Raw genomic sequence first — 17,265 nt, forward strand, 5'->3', positions numbered from 1 at the left:
GGGATGTGTGAGGAAGAGGGGGGGGGGGGGCAGCAAGTGAATCGCGCAGGGATTGTAAAAACGTAAAACCTGCTGCCCGTCACTCACTGCAGCGTGAGAGTGTGTGTTTGGCTCCAGGTCTGCATGTGAGCAGTCTGTTTCACATCTACAGAACATTCATACCTACGATCACGTTTAAAGTCTCAACGCCTGCATGAAGCAGAAACTCACCACGTATCAACCAGACTAGACCATCAGCAAAAAACTACCGCGAGAAATACTCATCATTTATCAGCAAAAGCATAACAATGTTATTCAAAAGAATCCACAGACTTATTGTACATTAAAAATGTTGAAATTACATCAAATGCTCACATTCACTTGTATATTTAGTTTTAAACATATTGTTGCGGACTGAGTTTAACTTGGCTGTTGGGCCGCGTTATAAGTTCTGGAGTTCATTGAACGCATCAAGCAGAGATCTGATTGGCCCTCAGTTCTGTCGCTCAGCCTGTTGTTAGGTAATTTGGACCAATGGGGTTCAGCTATGAGGCCAAATAAGGGAAATGGGAGGGCTGACGCGGCAGTGAGGGAATATAAAGTTGGGAGAAGCGCTCTCGTCTCGGCGGGAGAGATTCAGGAGTTGCTGAATTAATTGTACGGCGTTTGTTGTGGTCTACAGTAACCAGAATAAAGAACCTTAGAAGAGGTTAAGTCTCCGTGCTCTTCAGTGTGGAAAAAGGGACGCTACATTATATTATGGCTCTTTCGAAATTACATTTCAAAATATGTGGCGTTTATGGCTCTCTCGGCAAAAAAGGTTCCCGACCCCTGGTCTAGTCTGATTGATACGTGGTGAGTTTCTGCTTCATGCAGGCGTTGAGAGTTAAACGTGATCTTAGCTGGTCTGACTGTTCTGTAGATGTGTATCATGTGACAAAGACTGCTCACATGCAGACGCGGAGCCAAACACACACTCACACGCTGCAGTGAGTGACGGGCTGCAGGTTTTACGTTTTTACAATCCCTGCGCGATTCACCTGCTGCCTGTCCCCACAACCCCCCCACCTTCACCCTCTGCTTTCTTCCTCACTCATCCCCGCAACTGCGCGCTCCCGTCTCTGAGAAAGAGCGCGCAGTTTTAGGCACGGCAATTAACAGGTTTCCGGCTGATACAAACTCTAAAATATTAGATAATTGTAAACTTATAGTGCTGGCGCAGATTTCTCTCTCCAAGCACCGCTACTACTGCGCGCCTCTGGCATCGCATCGCGCCCGAGGACTGGTCTAATGAAAAAAAAAAAAAGTATAATTAAAGATTTGTCTGCGAGCCACACATGTGACCATCAAAAGAGCCATGTATGGCTCGCGAGCCATAGGTTCCCGACCCCTGTTCTAGCATGTTGTGGACCTGGAGTAGTACCTAGCTTTAGAAAACAGTTGTACTTACCAAATTTGAGGCTTTTATCAGTCTTTCCACACAGAAGTTCCCGCCAGTTTTGAAGGATTTTTTTTAACGCTTTTATCATGTTAACTTTTCTTGGTTAGCACGATGGCAATGGCATGCTAACAATCCTCATGGCAAGAGAAAATATACATTACATTTAAAAACGAGTAAATTGTATTTCCTTAAGTACTCTTAAAACAACAAAAACCCCAATTTTAATGATCGCACTAATAACAACACACACTCTAAAGTAATTTTGGGAGGAAGGAATTTAGGAAAAAAAAGAAAAAAGGACGAACAGCTCTGAGAATTAGCTAGTGGGAAACAGGAAGTAGAACTCACAACAAGCGTTACTTTTCAAATTAAAAGACTAACGCTGGCAAATTACAACCAAACAAGATTACCAAATTCACCTAAAAATGAGCACATTTAACAAGTTTACGAATCATAAAATATATCATAATTTTCTTTTGTTTAGCCTACACTGCCTAAAAAAAGTCAAAATATCAAATAGTCTGGTTTGTGGATTCAACTAACTCATTTTTTGTCAACAACTGTTTATTAATCCCCCCTCCACAAAAAAAGATTACACGAATAAGATCATTTATGTTTATTTTCAATAGTTTTTTTAGAGAAAAGTCATAGAACATAAAACTCTGAAATCAGCACTTATGTCATCAGAAATAAGTTTTAGTGCATAGATTTGAATCTGCAAAACCATCTGATTCTCAAAGAAAATGAGTACGACTCAATAAGAGCTGAGCACTGGGCTGAAGGAAATGTTAAATCACCAAACACAGATTGCACATGCACACAAATTACATTTTTGTTCTTAAAACAGCAACACACAGAGAAACTGCAAGCCATAAAAGATTTTTGTCTCATGCAAATAGATAAGCAATGATACAAAAAGTTTCTTTGTGTTAGGAATTTTGAATCTTTAGAGGCATTTGGAAAACATAAAGAAAGGCTTACAAACTTATTTTTATTTTAGTATTTTTTATAAATCAAATGTGTTAGTTGACGAAAATAGATGTAATCCTTTTTTCTTTTACTGATGCTGACCTGATGGGTGTCAACAATTCAAGAAAGTTGAATTCTTACATATTCAGGTCATGGAGTGCTAAATTTGTCTTCAGTTTGTCTGCATTAGCTAATAATAAAATTAAATTAAATAATTATACTAATTGCTACAGATTAAGGTTTTAGGTTAAACCAATATATACTTCCAGTGCAAACATTTTGTAAATTAAGGCCACAGTTATGGATTTTAGATTAAAAAACAACACCAATAACAAATGTTACACCGTAAAGGTTTTCACTACCAACTTAAACTCAGAAACAAAGAAAACAATTGGTAAGAAAAGGAAGATTACTGATAAATCAAGGATGATGGGAAAATCGTGCAGAAAGCAGTTTTGCCTGCCACAATTGCAAAAATTCCACTGCTCTTCTTTAATGAGTATTAGTGTTGTGTTGGAATGGGGAACATCCATTTTCAGGAGTGTTCAGTGGAGGAGACTTTGCAGCATGGCAGTGGCATAGGTTGGGCGGGCCTGTTTGTTCTCTATGGCCTTCTTCAGGTACTGAATTCCACCGCAGCGTTCCCAGATTTCCTCGAATTGCCTGGGCAAAATCTCAGCCCCTCGCTTCCTGGTCAGACCCGTCTCCTCCAGGCTGAGCTCGCACATCTCCATGTCATCTTTACCTAAGTGTTTAAAATAAAATGAAATTTGTGTTTTTATTCAGCTGAATTTTTGAGCAAATGCAGCACAAGTCATGAAATCACGTTCAAATGTTATTTTTACAGTGACAATTTTGAGTGTATGAGCACCTATCAGACACAGAAAGTTATTTTTTCCTTCATTTTTTCTGTTGTACACATAAGTAATTAATCAGAAACACTTTGGGTTAAAAATTCAAAAAAGCTTTTAGATAATCTTGCTACTTTTGCATTTTTAAGTCCCAAAATATAAAATTAATGTTTGCAAAGCTTTTATTTTCTTTTTTTTACATTTTGATCCCAAAACATTAGTTCTAAAAAAAAAAAAAATCAAAAATACAATAATTCTCATATCCCTCTGGCTTAAGAAAAGTGTGAATATTTAAAAATAGTTTCTAACATTTATGTTTTTTTTTCTTCAATTTTAGGGGGACTTTTCTTATAATTTGTAAGTGCTGAAGGAAAATTATTTTAGGAGTAAAATGAAGATATTGAAAACGAAAAGGAGAAATTGAATCAATAGAAAAATGACTTGTGCATAAAGGTGCTCTAAACAGTATTTAAATTAGAACCAGGGAATTTAAATTTTAGTCAATCAAAAAGGTTTAGTGACATAAATCTAGAGTAACCCTCATGAACATCAGACACAAGCATCAAAACCTTAAATATCTTTCGCATTTGTTGCCTTCAACTGTGATATTTCCATTGACTGTCTATTAGAACTGGACCGAGTGAGTGAGTGTGATGTCACCCTCCTGTTCCAACGAAATGAAGTCAACTCATTTTTTAGCAATTGGACGCCCCCCTGTTGGAGTCAGATGACGTCAGTGAGCAGTGATTGGTCTGAGTCTGTCTATGTCAACGTCTCTATGGCAACCACTCTCGTCCATCAGAAGTGAGCTTTTTGGATGTCTACACCCCCATCAATTGAAAGCAGGCTACATGAAATCTGTCAATCAAACATTTTGAATATTCGCCGAGGGGGCAGTAGACACTACTTTGATTGAGGCATCCGATTGGTCGGTTTACAACTTGAATGACCAGCCATAAAGAAAAAAATTGGATTAGCCAGAACATGTTAAAAAGGTAATGGTTGTTCTTAAAAAACCGAATGAATAAAAAATAGCTGTTTATTTCTCTATAGAACATTTTGAGATTTTGGCTTCTTGGAATCAGTGGGTATTTCCTGTTTGGAATGCGTGGGGGGAGGGGTCACTCAGTCCAGTTCTCTTAAATAGTCAACGGATATTTTACATCCAAGACTTCCTGTATCAAAGCTGCTGACTCACCCGCAACCAGCACGATGGGTTGTTTGTCTGGATGAAGTTCCATCTGTCTGGCAATCCACGGCCCGTCGAAGTGAGCGTACCACCAGCCCTTCTTTTTGTTCTGGGGGTCCTTGTACTGGTCGGCAGGTCGGATGAAGGGGATGCGAAAATACCGCTGCTGGCGGTTCATGGCCACCTCCTGATGCTGAGCCGTCGCTGGCGGAGCCGGGTTCTGTTCGGCTGCAGCGAGAGCATCAGAGAAGCAGGTTAGTGTTGGTGGGAGAGGAAATGTTAGCTGGCATCTGATTCACAACTTTTATTTGTAAAACTCCATGCTTTTGTTTTAAGATGAGCACAAAAAAAAAAGGACAAAGCTTCCAAAACATGAGATCAACGTGAACGCAGATGAAGTAAAAACGCTGGAAACAAACAAAAAAAGAATGAAGCTTTCATGACCTTTGTGATCACATAACACAGGGGTCTCAAAATCAATTTACCTGGGGGCCACTGAAGGCAGGGTCTAGCTGAGGCTGTCATGACAGCAACCGCCCCGCCCCCCAGCGGCTGCTCGTCGTCTTTGATTCACTCCACCTGCTCACCTGGGTATATATTACTGCCATGCAGCTCCATTCACTATCGGAACGTTTAGTCTACTACTCGACTACCAGCCAGCTCTCACGCTCTGTGTTTCCAGTCTGCAGCTCGTCAGCAAATCTGGATTTCTGCTTCACCACACTCTCAAGTCTGCAGTCACCTACCTGCCGTTATTCCTGCTGCTCATGGAGACCTACATCAGGGAGTCGCTGGCTGCTGGACTCATTAGGTCTTCTTCCTCTCTTGCTGGGGCTGGTTTTATCTTTGTTAAGAAAAAAGATGGGGGGGCCTGAGACCATGTATTGATTACAGAGGGCTCAATGAGATCACCATACGTAACGGCTATCCTCTGCCACTAATGTCATCTGCCTTTGAACTTCTTCAGGGTGCCAGTATTTTCACCAAGTTGGATCTACGCAACTCCTACCATCTGGTCCGGATCAAGGCAGGGGATGAGTGGAAAACAGCATTCAACAGGCATTCAGGCCACTTTGAATATCAGGTCATGCCATTTGGCTAAACTAATGCCCCTGCTATTTTTCAAATCCTTGTCAATGAGGTATTGGAAGACATGATTAACCACTTTGTGTTCGTCTATCTGGATGACATCTTAATCTTTTCACGTTCTAAGGCTGAGCATGTCCAACATGTACGCAAGGTCCTTCTAAGACTACTACAAAACCAGCTCTATGTCAAAGCAGAGAAGTGAGTTTCATGCCGCTACTACCTCTTTCCTGGGTCTGGTCATCTTAGAGGGGAGTGTCAAGATGGATCCGAAAAAGGTGCAGGCTGTATTGGAGTGGCCGAGACCCGAGAACCGTAAACAATTTCAACGGTTTCTTGGATTTGCTAACTTCTACCGTCGCTTCATTAAGAACTACAGTAAAATTGCTTCTCCCTTACATGCTTTGACTTCGTCCAAGAGGAAATTTTCCTGGAACCAGGAAGCTGAGTCTGCTTTCTAGGAGTTAAAGAACCACTTCACTTTAGCCCCTGTTCTTATTACACCTGACCCAGGTAGACAGTTTATTGTAGAAGTAGACGCTTCTGACACAGGGATTGGTGCCATCCTCTCTCAACGGAGCCAGGACAATAAGATCCACGCATGTGCTTTCTTTTCCCGCCACTTGTCTAGTGCTGAGAAGAACTATGACGTTGGGGATAGAGAGTTGCTGGCTATCAAGGACGCCCTGGAGGAGTGGCGTCATAGGCTATAAGGGTCTGAAACTCCGTTCGTCGGGTTCACAGATCACAAGAATCTGAAGTACTTGAGAACGGCCAAGATAGTTAACTCCCGCCAAGCCCGCTGGTCATTGTTTTTTATCCGGTTTAATTTCTCCCTTTCCTATAGACCAGGTTCACTGAACACGAAGGCTGACGCGCTATCCTGAAGGGATGACTATCCATGACAGTCTCTGCTCGACTAGCAGTAATAAATACTGATATTGAGGAGGAGGTACGATCTGCTAATCAAGGCTCCCAATCTCCGTCAGCCTGTCCCACAGAACGTTTGTATGTTCCAGATAATCTCAGAGCGAAGGTTATACAATGGTTCCATTCTTCCCGCATGTTTTGCCATCCTAGTCAGAGGAGAACGTTAGCGGTTTTATGGGCAAGGATGAGAGAAGACATCAATGAATATGTCTCTGCTTGTCCAGAGAGTGCTCAAGTCGAAGCTTCTACATCCCCTCCTGGTGGGTTGCTACAACCGCTGTCGGTCCCTGGAAGGCCCTGGTCTCACATCTCTTTGAATTTCGTCACAGGGCTTCCACCGTCCTGACTGTGGTGGATCGGTTTTCGAAGATGGTGCACTTCATTGCTCTTCCCCAACTCCCTACAGCTAAGGAAACCACTGAGGTCCTTCTCAACCATGTATTTTGCATCCATGGCATTCCCAGAGATATTGTCTCGGACCGGGGTCCCCAATTTACAGCCAAGTTCTGTTGCCTACAGGGAGTAGGTGAGTTTATCTTCTGGCTTCCATCCATAGTCTAACTGCCAATCTGAACGGCTCAAACAGTAGTTGGAGGCTAGTCTCCGCCTCTTCTGTGCCCAGGAGCCGGCTTCATGGTCCCGTAACCTGATCTGGGCGGAGTAGGCTTCCTTTGTCTGCCACAGGTTTTTCTCCCTTCAAGGTGGTGTATGGATACCAGCCCCTCTCTATTTGCGTCCCCTCAGCCTATGCTTCTGTCCGAAAGTGTCAGCAGGCCTGGCGCAGGGCCCGGCAGACTCTCCTAAGGACTGTGGAGACCTACCGTACCACCGTCAAAAGACGAAGAGTTGATGCTCCTTCCTATTAGGTGGGCCAAAGAGTTTGGCTTTCTACAACTAATCTTCCCCTCCGTTTGGAAAACAGGAAGCTGGCACCGCGGTTTGTTGGACCTTTCCCTATCTCCAAGGTGGTCAACCTGGTTGCTGTTTGCCTGCGTCTGCCCAGAGCCCTCCGCATACATCCCACCTTCCAAGTCTCCAAGGTGAAGCCAGTTAGGACCAGTCCCCTCGTTCCTTCTGCCACTGCCCCGCCTCCGGCTCGGTACATCGACGTGGGTCCTGCCTACACGGTTAGACGGCTGCTCTGTTCTCGCAGTCGTGGAAAGGGTTTGCAGTACCTGGTGGATTGGGAAGGCTATGGTCCTGAGGAACATTCCTGGGTCCCTGCTCGGTTCATCCTCGACCCCGACATGATCACAGTGTTCCATAGAGATCATCCTGATCAACCCACGCGACCGTCTGCTGCTCGTCGTCTCTGATTCACTCCACCTGTTCACCTGGGTATATATTACTGCCATGCAGCTCCATTCACTGCCGGAACGTCTAGTCTACTACTCGACTACCAGCCAGCTCTCACGCTCTGTGTTTCCAGTCTGCAGCTCGTCAGCAAATCTAGATTTCTGCTCCACCACGCTCTCAAGTCTGCAGTCACCTACCTGTCGTTATTCCGACAGGTAGGTGACTGCAGACTATTCGGACTATTCGGACCATGTATTCAAGTTTTCTCCTGAGCTGCTTCTACTGACTCACCTTGCTGTGATCGCTTATTCCTCATCGCCAAGTTCTGCCTCAAGATTCAGCCGTAAAACTTTTCCTCTGCTGCATTCTCTGTTACGGACTTCCTCATTCTGGAGCCCTGGAGGAACTCTGGACTCTGCTCTGTCTGTTTTCTCCTCTCACTCCTGGCCTCCCACAAGTCTGTCTCCACGCCCCTGGTGTCAAGATTCTGCTTAGCATCCTGCCTGCTCTGGTCCCCTTTAAATAAACTCTGAAGATCTCATACTCCTGGGTCTGTCATATTTTGTTGGTCCTCAAGACCTGGTCCTGACAGAGGCTGGGCCACAACTTCAGCGCACAGACACACGTAAGGTGTGAGTGTTTGAGAGCCAGTAAATTTGTATGGAACACATACTATACTATTAACTATACGCTATTATTAACCGCTGTACAAAATATGCTCATAAAACTATTTCAAATATAATAAAATACCCAAATAAAAAAAAATCAATAAGTAAATAATCAGTAATTCATTTCTGTTTGTTTATTCTTCTATATCTGCTGTTTTCTGATTTAAACATCCTTTTAACATAGTTCAATTAACACTGTTAAATTATAAGTAATAAACACAAAAGAAGACTCCAATTTTACAGTTCTGTAACCTCTATCAATGTGTGTATCAGTGTTCTTCTGAACACAGCTTCTCTGCTGGACACTTGGGAGCACTTCCTCCCAAACAGCTGGGACCCTCAGTACGGCTTGGAGATTGTCAGTAAATCTGGACTGTACTTAGACTTTAAGGTGGAGAAATCAGAGAGTATATGCTCCCAATTTTGAGTCTGTGTTGAACCTTTTTTTATTCTATTTTTTTTACATTTTGAAGGAATGCTTTTTCATTTTAATTTTGAGTCAAAAAATGCAGCTTCATTTAAAGAAATCGTGATAGAGGGAAGTCTCCACCAACCGTAGTCTGTGACAGACTTCGGAGCCCTCTGATCACTGCCATCATCGTCACGTTTCTTGTTCTTGGTCTTCCATGCGTGATAGACCTTCAGGCGACGGTGAAACTCCTCTCTGCAGGCTGCCAGTAGCTCAATGTCTGCACACAGAAACAGGCAGCAAACATTAGAAGATTTACAAAAACAGGCATTTGTTCATATGACAAAAATTAAGGTGTTTTTACAATAGAACCTTGACAAAAAAGGAAACTTATTAGCAAATGTGATTAAAACTATGTTTTATTTTCTTCTTTTTATACTTGCTTTTGATAGATTGTTGTTGTACCTATATGGATTACATTTTTAAACAACTAAGTAGAAATAAGGAAAACAAACCAGGCCAATTTTGTTTCTGTGTTTTCCTGCATTTTTAAATCTTTTTATCATTTTTTTACAGTCTAACACAAGAAGTAAATTTCATCTAATTATTTCTGTTAAAAAGGCTTTTGCAAGAATCAGGGTTTATCTTTCATTTCAGTAAAACAATGCTTTGTTATCACAATTCTCCTGCCTTTGTGTGCTCCTGCGACAGAAAAGGAGCAGCAAAAATAAATAAATATTTTTTAATTAATTCAGCCTCAAACAAGATCATAGATTAATATTTAATTGCTCTCATTTAACTGCAAATGACTCTTTCCACAGCTTACTGGGCCTTAACAGCTTTATATTTCTCCAACTGCTCCAATGATCGAGTTTGAGTTGAACAGTTTCAATGAGAAACAACTTCCGTTTATGGTCAATTGAAAAAGACTATCTTTAAAGAAATGTCCAACAAAATAATCAAATTATGACCTGGTATCATCAATTGTTAAGGCACATTTTTAATCTAAGAAAGGGGCTTGTTAAACCACAATTTCAACCTGTAGGAGGCAGTAAATACAAAAATGTCTTCAATTTTTTTCTTGTCCAAAACATTGAAGAGCTAGAGCCTATTGCTAGCTAACTAATTTAATTTAGTTAGCTATACTATTTTATACTAATTTAATAGACCTAAAGCTACGTCTGACTTTCCTCACTACTCCCTAACCTCCCAAAAGACTATATAATGCAGGACTATCCAGTGCTCGATATTTAAAGGCCCTATGTCATGCTAAATCTACTTCTTCGAGCTTTTAAGTTTATTACAATGTTCATTGCTCACTATAAACAACTCAAAGCGGTATGTTGATCCATTCACGCTGCACACTTATAACTCATGTTTCTTTAAAAAATGTGTTTTTTAGTGTACCACATATGTGATAATATATTATCATATATATGGACATGGTTTACTCTGAAAGGCTTAGGAAAAGCAAGCTTCAATGTAATTTGGACTCAATGCTTACAATGTTTTTTAAATGGCAAGTATGACATCACCCCATTCACCAAAGGCAAAACCTAATAAATATAACCATTTATTGAATACTATTTATGAATCCACTGTGTTCTTAGGAGGAAAACCTCTATGAATTATACAAAATAATATTAATTCTTTTTTTTTTTAAAAGACAAAATGTTTTAACGCATTGCATTGTGGTCTATATTCGCAGAGACTTCTGGAAGATTTCCAGGGCACTGGATTTTGGAGTTGTAGGCTACGTCTGAATTCCTTCCCTAATCCCTGACTACAAAAAAGCGATGTAGTGTCCTGAATTTTAAAAAGCAATTCAGACACCGTGCACTCTACTTTTTTTTTTCTTTTTAAAGGCCAAAAATGTGTGAAAATCTAAGAGAACCAGTTTTAATCATTTTCAGGGAACCTCTGTGGCTCTAAGAGCAGTTAAAAACCTTTTTTTTTAAATCATGGTCAGTGCAATATTTTAGTATTAAATCCCTATAACACACTGTCTTTTGGCTTGTGTCTGATGCATTTTGCCATTAATCGTCTTGCACAATCAGTACAAATGTGTGTCTTTGGGCAGACTGCTTCCCTAAACCAGGAGAAGATTGGCTGCCTACAACCAGCACAAGCCTCCCTCCTCCCATAATCCAGAGATCATTCCATCTTTCCTTTTAAAACCAAGCTGATGAGCCTCAGCAGCTGCAGGAGCATCCTCTTTGGATTTTTGTTTTGTTTTGGAAGGATGTGTTCACCCTCTGTGCAGCCAAAGTCTGCGCTTTTCAACAGCCACTTTGGCAAAAAAAAAATAGGGAAAAGGCGAAACACATCCATGCAGCAAACATAGCAGTAAAAAAGGAATATTTGCACACAGCACATTATTCAAAAGAGTGAATGCACGAAGGAACATTAATTGCAAAATGACACATTTTATTTCAGCGCTAAAACTCAAAGAATGTAACTCAGTGCTGCAACTGGAGTCATGGTTTCTCACCACAAGAAGTGTTGATGACATCCCGCAGCTCGGCATACTTCCACTTGCTGAGATCATACTTTTTCACACCAGCTGCAGCTTTGGTCGCCTGCACCTGAGGACCCCTGCAGCAGAGGATTGTGGGTGAGACGGGAAATATACAGAAGATAAGGGAGGACAGATGAGGGGTGGAAGTATTTGAGCTAAGACTGTTTCAGTTCCACACAGAGTGTGACTCAAAATCTTTTAGTTATCCGAAGCAAAGAAAAATGTGAACACCAGTATTAAAGATAAAAACTAAATTTAATATCTTTGGGAGCAATACTAGGAGAAAGATGATTAAGCCTTAGAGTCACAATACCTTGATACTGCATTTAGATAAAGTTACTAATAACAGAGTTGAAGTTTCAGCTACTTAACAGACCTCTGCCAAACTCTGAGATTACGTCTCCAGCCTCCCTGCTGAACTAAAGCCGATAATTCCATAATAGGAAGGAAGGATTTGTCTGTTCTAATTACGGTCAGAGCAGCGTCTCTGCATAATGGATTAATTCACAAATCACTAGATTACCATCATGAATTCTGACTGACAGTGAGGATTTTCTGTCATCCAGGAGGTGTTATCACCGGGTTCTGCTTCTTCAGGGTGACTGGACTTTAAAGGTTGATCTAGAAGATGCTTCGCTGCTTGTTTGTGAAGCTTCTTTGGTTCTAACAGCTGATGCTGGCTTCTTTAGAAGTATCCATCCATCTTCAGAACCTGTTGCATCCCTTTCGGGAGTTCTGCTGGAGCTAACCTGACTTACTGTTAGGTGACTGGCGAATAGGTCACCAGTGTGTTGCAGTCTGTGCACACTCACATGCACCTTTAGGGGCAATTTAAAATCACCAATTAACTTCTGATGCATGTTTTTGGACTGTGGGAGGAAGCCTGGAGATACGGTGGCCGACAGGTGCAAGACACGCTTACATTTAAGATACAGCAACAGCAAATCCCAGTACAAATGAACAAATCACAAAACACAACAGCAAATACTGAAACACAACAGCAAATACTGAAACACAACAGCAAATCAAGAAACACAACAGCAAATCACGAAACACAACAGCAAATACTGAAACACAACAGCAAATACTGAAACACAACAGCAAATACTGAAACACAACAGCAAATCACGAAACACAACAGCAAATACTGAAAATTACAGTCCTGAAACAAATACCAAATTACAAAAAAATAACCCTGTTACAAATGACCAAAACCAGAAACACAACAATGAAAGCGGAGACATGGCTTCTAACAGAAATGGACGTGATATAAAACTAATTGTGTATGATTTTTTTAAATGTTATTAATTACTGTTTTCTTTATGTGGACATTTTAAATACATGAAACAGTCCTGAAGCATTCTTGCTAGAGTGGTCTTAACGGAGAGGGAATACCCTTAATACCGGAAAAGCAAAAACTTTACCTTGTTAAACGTTGTTGTAATTTTTATTGTAGTAATACAATTGAAGAAATGCTTTTAGACTGTCTCAAGTATTGAAAATGTCCACATAAAAAAGACAGTAATAAGGAAATGTAAAAAATAATACACAATTAGTTTTATACTACGTCACTTCCGGGATTCAGGACGTTACGTTTCTGTTAGACGCCGTTTCTCCGCTGTCCTTGTTGTGTTTCTGGATTTGTTCATTTGTATCGAGATTGTTTTTGTAATTCAGGATTTGTTAGTTTTCACCCAAAATTGCTTTTGTGTTTCAGGACTCTGTCATTTGTTCCGTGGTTTGCTGTTGGGTTTCAGTTTTTGCCATTGTGTTTCATGAATTGCTGTTGTGTTTCATGATTTGCTGTTGTGTTTCGTGATTTGCAGTTGTGTTTCAGTATTTGCTGTTGTGTTTCGTGATTTGCTGTTGTGTTTCAGTATTTGCTGTTGTGTTTCGTGATTTGCTGTTGTGTTTCAGTATTTGCTGTTGTGTTTCGTGATTTGCTGTTGTGTTTCGTGATTTGCTGTTGTGTTTCGTGATTTGCTGTTGTGTTTCGTGATTTGCTGTTGTGTTTCAGTATTTGCTGTTGTGTTTCAGTATTTGCTGTTGTGTTTCATGATTTGCTGTTGTGTTTCGTGATTTGCTGTTGTGTTTCAGTATTTGCTGTTGTGTTTCAGTATTTGCTGTTGTGTTTCAGTATTTGCGGTTGTGTTTCGTGATTTGCTGTTGTGTTTTGTGATTTGCAGTTGTGTTTCGTGATTTGCTGTTGTGTTTCAGTATTTGCTGTTGTGTTTTGTGATTTGTTCATTTGTACTGGGATTTGCTGTTGCTGTATCTTAAATGTAAGCGTGTCTTGCACCTCTCGGCCACCGTATGGAGAACATGCAAACTCCACACAGAAAGGTTTCAGTTGGGAGTTGAACCAAGACCTTCTTTGAGTGAGGCGAGAGCCACTACACCACCAAGAAGTGTGGTGGAAAAAAAAACCACAAACATCATAGGCGCAAATGGAAATGTCCAAGTTGTACTCCATTACTTGGTGGGGATCTTGGTGTGGCTCAGAGGTGAGGATACTCATTAGTGGCTAATAGTGAACTGGTCTTCAGTAGATACCATTTATTTATTCATCTTGAATATTCACTAGTAGAAACGCAGCGTCACAGGTTACAAGACAGTGCTTGAATGTCTGAGTGTTAATTTTTTGATCTCTCCGTGCCTCAGCAGTGCCTCTAAAGTTCACACAGGACCATTAAGATTATGCGAACTGGACAGAGAGAGCGTAACATCACCCTTAGTAAATGGTTTATTTCTGGCTCCAAAAGAATAACCACAATTCCAACCTCAACCTGTAGGGGGCAGTACATTTTTTTTGTTAAGACCTATTGTTTTGCAATTAGGGCGCTGCGATGTTGAAGCCAGAAACGGTCAGCAAGCTGTGATTGGTCCAAGTTGATCTGAGTCAACACTTCCATGGCAACCACTCTCACCAATGAGCAGTGAGATTACTGGTGGGCAACACACACTACCACATGAAAGCATGCTACATGGAATCTGTTAAGTGTTTTGCACGTTAAACGTGGGGGACCAGCAGATGCCATATACTTTTACTGAAGCATCTGATTGGACTGTTTATAACTCGAATAACATGGGCTACAGAAAAATTATCCTAAAAACAATTATAATTAGCAACAACATGTTTAACAAAAAGGTAGAAGAGCAAGAATAGTTATTCTGACAAAAATAACGACTAAATAATAGCTGTTTATTTCTCAATAGACGGTACAAATTTTGGCTTTTTGGAGCCAGCAATTAGTGACAAGATGTTCAATCACGAATCAACGCAGCCGGTGTGATCCTAGCATGAACGCAGCATTAGGCCTGAAGGAACTGCTCAGAAGAGCAGCTAAACATCTTCTAGACTAACTTTTAAAGTCCAGTAAGGAACAGATGGACTGAAAAGATTCAACTGAATCAGGACCATTCTCCTTCTGACTGGTGTGCAACAGTGATAACGCAGAAATGGAAGCTTTGCTTTTCTTGCAGACGGGAACGAAGATGGGGAGCAAAAGGCCAGCGTGAGCTTTTGGCAGAAGCGGATTAGGAAATGATTTGCAGCTGGAAGGGAAGGGAGGTCCAGATCCTGTGGCCATCCAAAAGCTAAAGCACCCCCCTGCCTGGTCTGCCTGCATCTTTCACTGCATAAAAGCTGTGGGCTGTGCACACATGGTGCCATTTCTGATAACAGAGACCCAGTTAGGACATGTCAGAGACACTTGTGACCCTTTTTGATCCCAAGAAACTGTCTGCCTTTAAAAAAAATAAATAATTGCAACTTAGTTCTTTATTTTTTGAATTATTAAGATATATATTTATAGTCTTAATAAAAAACAGATTTACCTTTTTTCAATTAAGAATAGAATATGTAAGACATTTAAAACGTAAGAGCTTTCAGATCTTACGTTTTAAATGTGGTGTAAGAATCTGTCTTTTCATCAGCAGGTCTGTGTGGTTCATTTACAGTCATTCTCATTTATTATTAATTTTTACAGAAAAAAAAAAACTTTTTAAAGAATTTAAAATTAAGCTTTGATTTACAGTAGAGGTCACCATGAAAAAAAAACCCAAATTGAATAAAGTTGTAAAATTATAAAAAAAGTCAAAATTTTACAAGATTAAAGTCCTATAATATTGAGAAATTTAGTGCAATTGTGACCAAAACTGCAACAATTTACGAGAATAAAGTCATACATTTATGCTTCAAAAAGTTGTAATCTTACAAGGATTAAAGTCATGCATTTAAAAAAAGAAAATGCTACATTTAGGTTTTTAAACATTTAAACAATGACAATGGAACATCAGCTGTTTAATTCAGAGAAATGGGATGAACATCAAGACTCACTGAATCTGCTTTAAGTTTCTTGTAAATTTATAGTTTTTTTTCATGAAATGACAACTTTATATTAGAAAAAATAAGACTTTTAAATTCAATTACTGATTATTATTGATTGTTTTTAAAATAATAAATTAACAGTTTTAATCTCGAAAAAAGTTTAAGTACGTTTATGACTTTATCCTTGTAAAAGTTTAACTTTTTACTCATAATTTTACAACTCTATTATGATCTTTATATTTACTTTTAAGGTGGCCCTAATTTTCTATCATTTAGACCTTTTTGCAGTTTTAACAGTTTTTTTTTAAGTGCAAAAATGTAATAAACTGTTTTTATAAAAAAATAATGGGTTTATTGAAATTGTAAGACTCCCCCCCCCCCCCCCGCTTTTTTACTTTTTTAACTTTGGCAAACACTGGGATCAGTTGATTATTTTTGAATGACAGTCTGTTTCATGTGGGATTAGACACTACAGTGGGGATGAAGAGAGTGAGTAACTATGACAGATGTCGGCTAGACTTTGGGCTGAAGTCTTACATGGCTCTGGCTGAGGACGAAGAGATAGGAAGACCTGAAAAAGAGTCATCACTGAAGGAAACAACGGAAACAGGAGAAAGGCGGTTACATTCACTTTTTCCGAGGTCAGCCTGGGTCAGCACTGTTTTCTGGGTCACACGCAATACCTGCGCAGGCCTGCGTCGCTCTGGCCTTCCTCAGTGATGAGCTCGGCCTCGCTCTGCGCGATCCTCATGGCCAGCTCCCGGTCTCTCCGCTCCTGCTCCAGCATGGCGGCATGCTGGGCCTGCTCCTCGCGCTCCACCGCCAGCTGGATTTCCAGCTCCGCCTGCAAACACGCAAAGCACAACAATAACACGGTGGCACAAAAATCTACACAAATGAGAGCTGGACTGAGGGACCCCTCCCCCCTGGCGTTCCAAACAGGAAGTAACCTGCTGGCAGTGAGAAGCCAAGATCCCACAGACTTCTATAGAGAAATAAACGGCTATCATTCATTATAATATTATTATTATTATTTGTCAGAATAACCATTCTTTCAGGTCCAAACCTGAATAACTTTTTCTTCCTCTTTTCTCTTCTTTCGGTCTTCCTCCTCCTGCTTTCTCTTCAGCTCCATCTCTGCTTTGCTGCAAAAGAACAAATAAAAACATATTTTACACCTGCTAACTAACAACACATGGCCAAGCTTGCTTTTTTTTCCCCTCACAGTCTCCTGTCGTCTTCTTCCTGTTTGCGTCGTTGCTCCTCCTTTTCTCTGGTCTTCCTCTCTTTGTCCATCTCCTCCTCGATGTGCTTCAGTCTCTCGATCTCCTCCTCCTCCTGCTTCTTCTTCTTTATGGAGGACAGCAGCTGCTCGGAGTGTTTCACCAGCTTCTGGTACTCTGTGTCGATCTCCTTCCAGGTCATTATTGAGGTCTGGGGTGTCAAATGAATAAAGAAAAAAAGAAAATCAGAAAATAAAGAACATGTTTATTTCCTTCACTTTTTGTATCTAGAAAACCACCCTTTTAGGGCTGCATGGTGGAGCAGTGGTTAGCGCTTTTGCCTCACAGCAAGAAGACCCCAGTTCAAGTCTCAGAT

At 40.6% G+C, this 17,265-nt stretch overlaps 1 protein-coding gene across 3 annotated transcripts in view; it reads right to left on the minus strand.

The window, feature by feature from the left end:
• Positions 1–2,021: 2,021 nt before the first annotated feature.
• LOC101175525 (unconventional myosin-VI) overlaps positions 2,022–17,265 on the minus strand; it is a 47,364-nt gene continuing 32,120 nt past the window's right edge. The window contains exons 26-33 of one of the 3 annotated variants that reach the window (XM_004082529.4): positions 16,892–17,100; positions 16,733–16,811; positions 16,350–16,510; positions 16,204–16,254; positions 11,310–11,413; positions 8,964–9,098; positions 4,439–4,657; positions 2,022–3,134 (exon numbers count right to left, since the gene is read on the minus strand). In XM_004082529.4, coding sequence (XP_004082577.1) covers positions 2,935–3,134; positions 4,439–4,657; positions 8,964–9,098; positions 11,310–11,413; positions 16,204–16,254; positions 16,350–16,510; positions 16,733–16,811; positions 16,892–17,100 — 1,158 coding nt within the window. In that variant the 3' untranslated portion in view covers positions 2,022–2,934. Of the gene's footprint in view, positions 3,135–4,438; positions 4,658–4,896; positions 5,274–8,963; positions 9,099–11,309; positions 11,414–16,203; positions 16,255–16,349; positions 16,511–16,732; positions 16,812–16,891; positions 17,101–17,265 lie in introns of those variants that run through there. The other 2 variants (XM_011490323.3, XM_020713883.2) reach the window with 2 other exon arrangements.

Source organism: Oryzias latipes, chromosome 22 (assembly GCF_002234675.1).
Source record: "Oryzias latipes chromosome 22, ASM223467v1".
In the NCBI taxonomy this organism is placed as follows: domain Eukaryota; kingdom Metazoa; phylum Chordata; class Actinopteri; order Beloniformes; family Adrianichthyidae; genus Oryzias; species Oryzias latipes.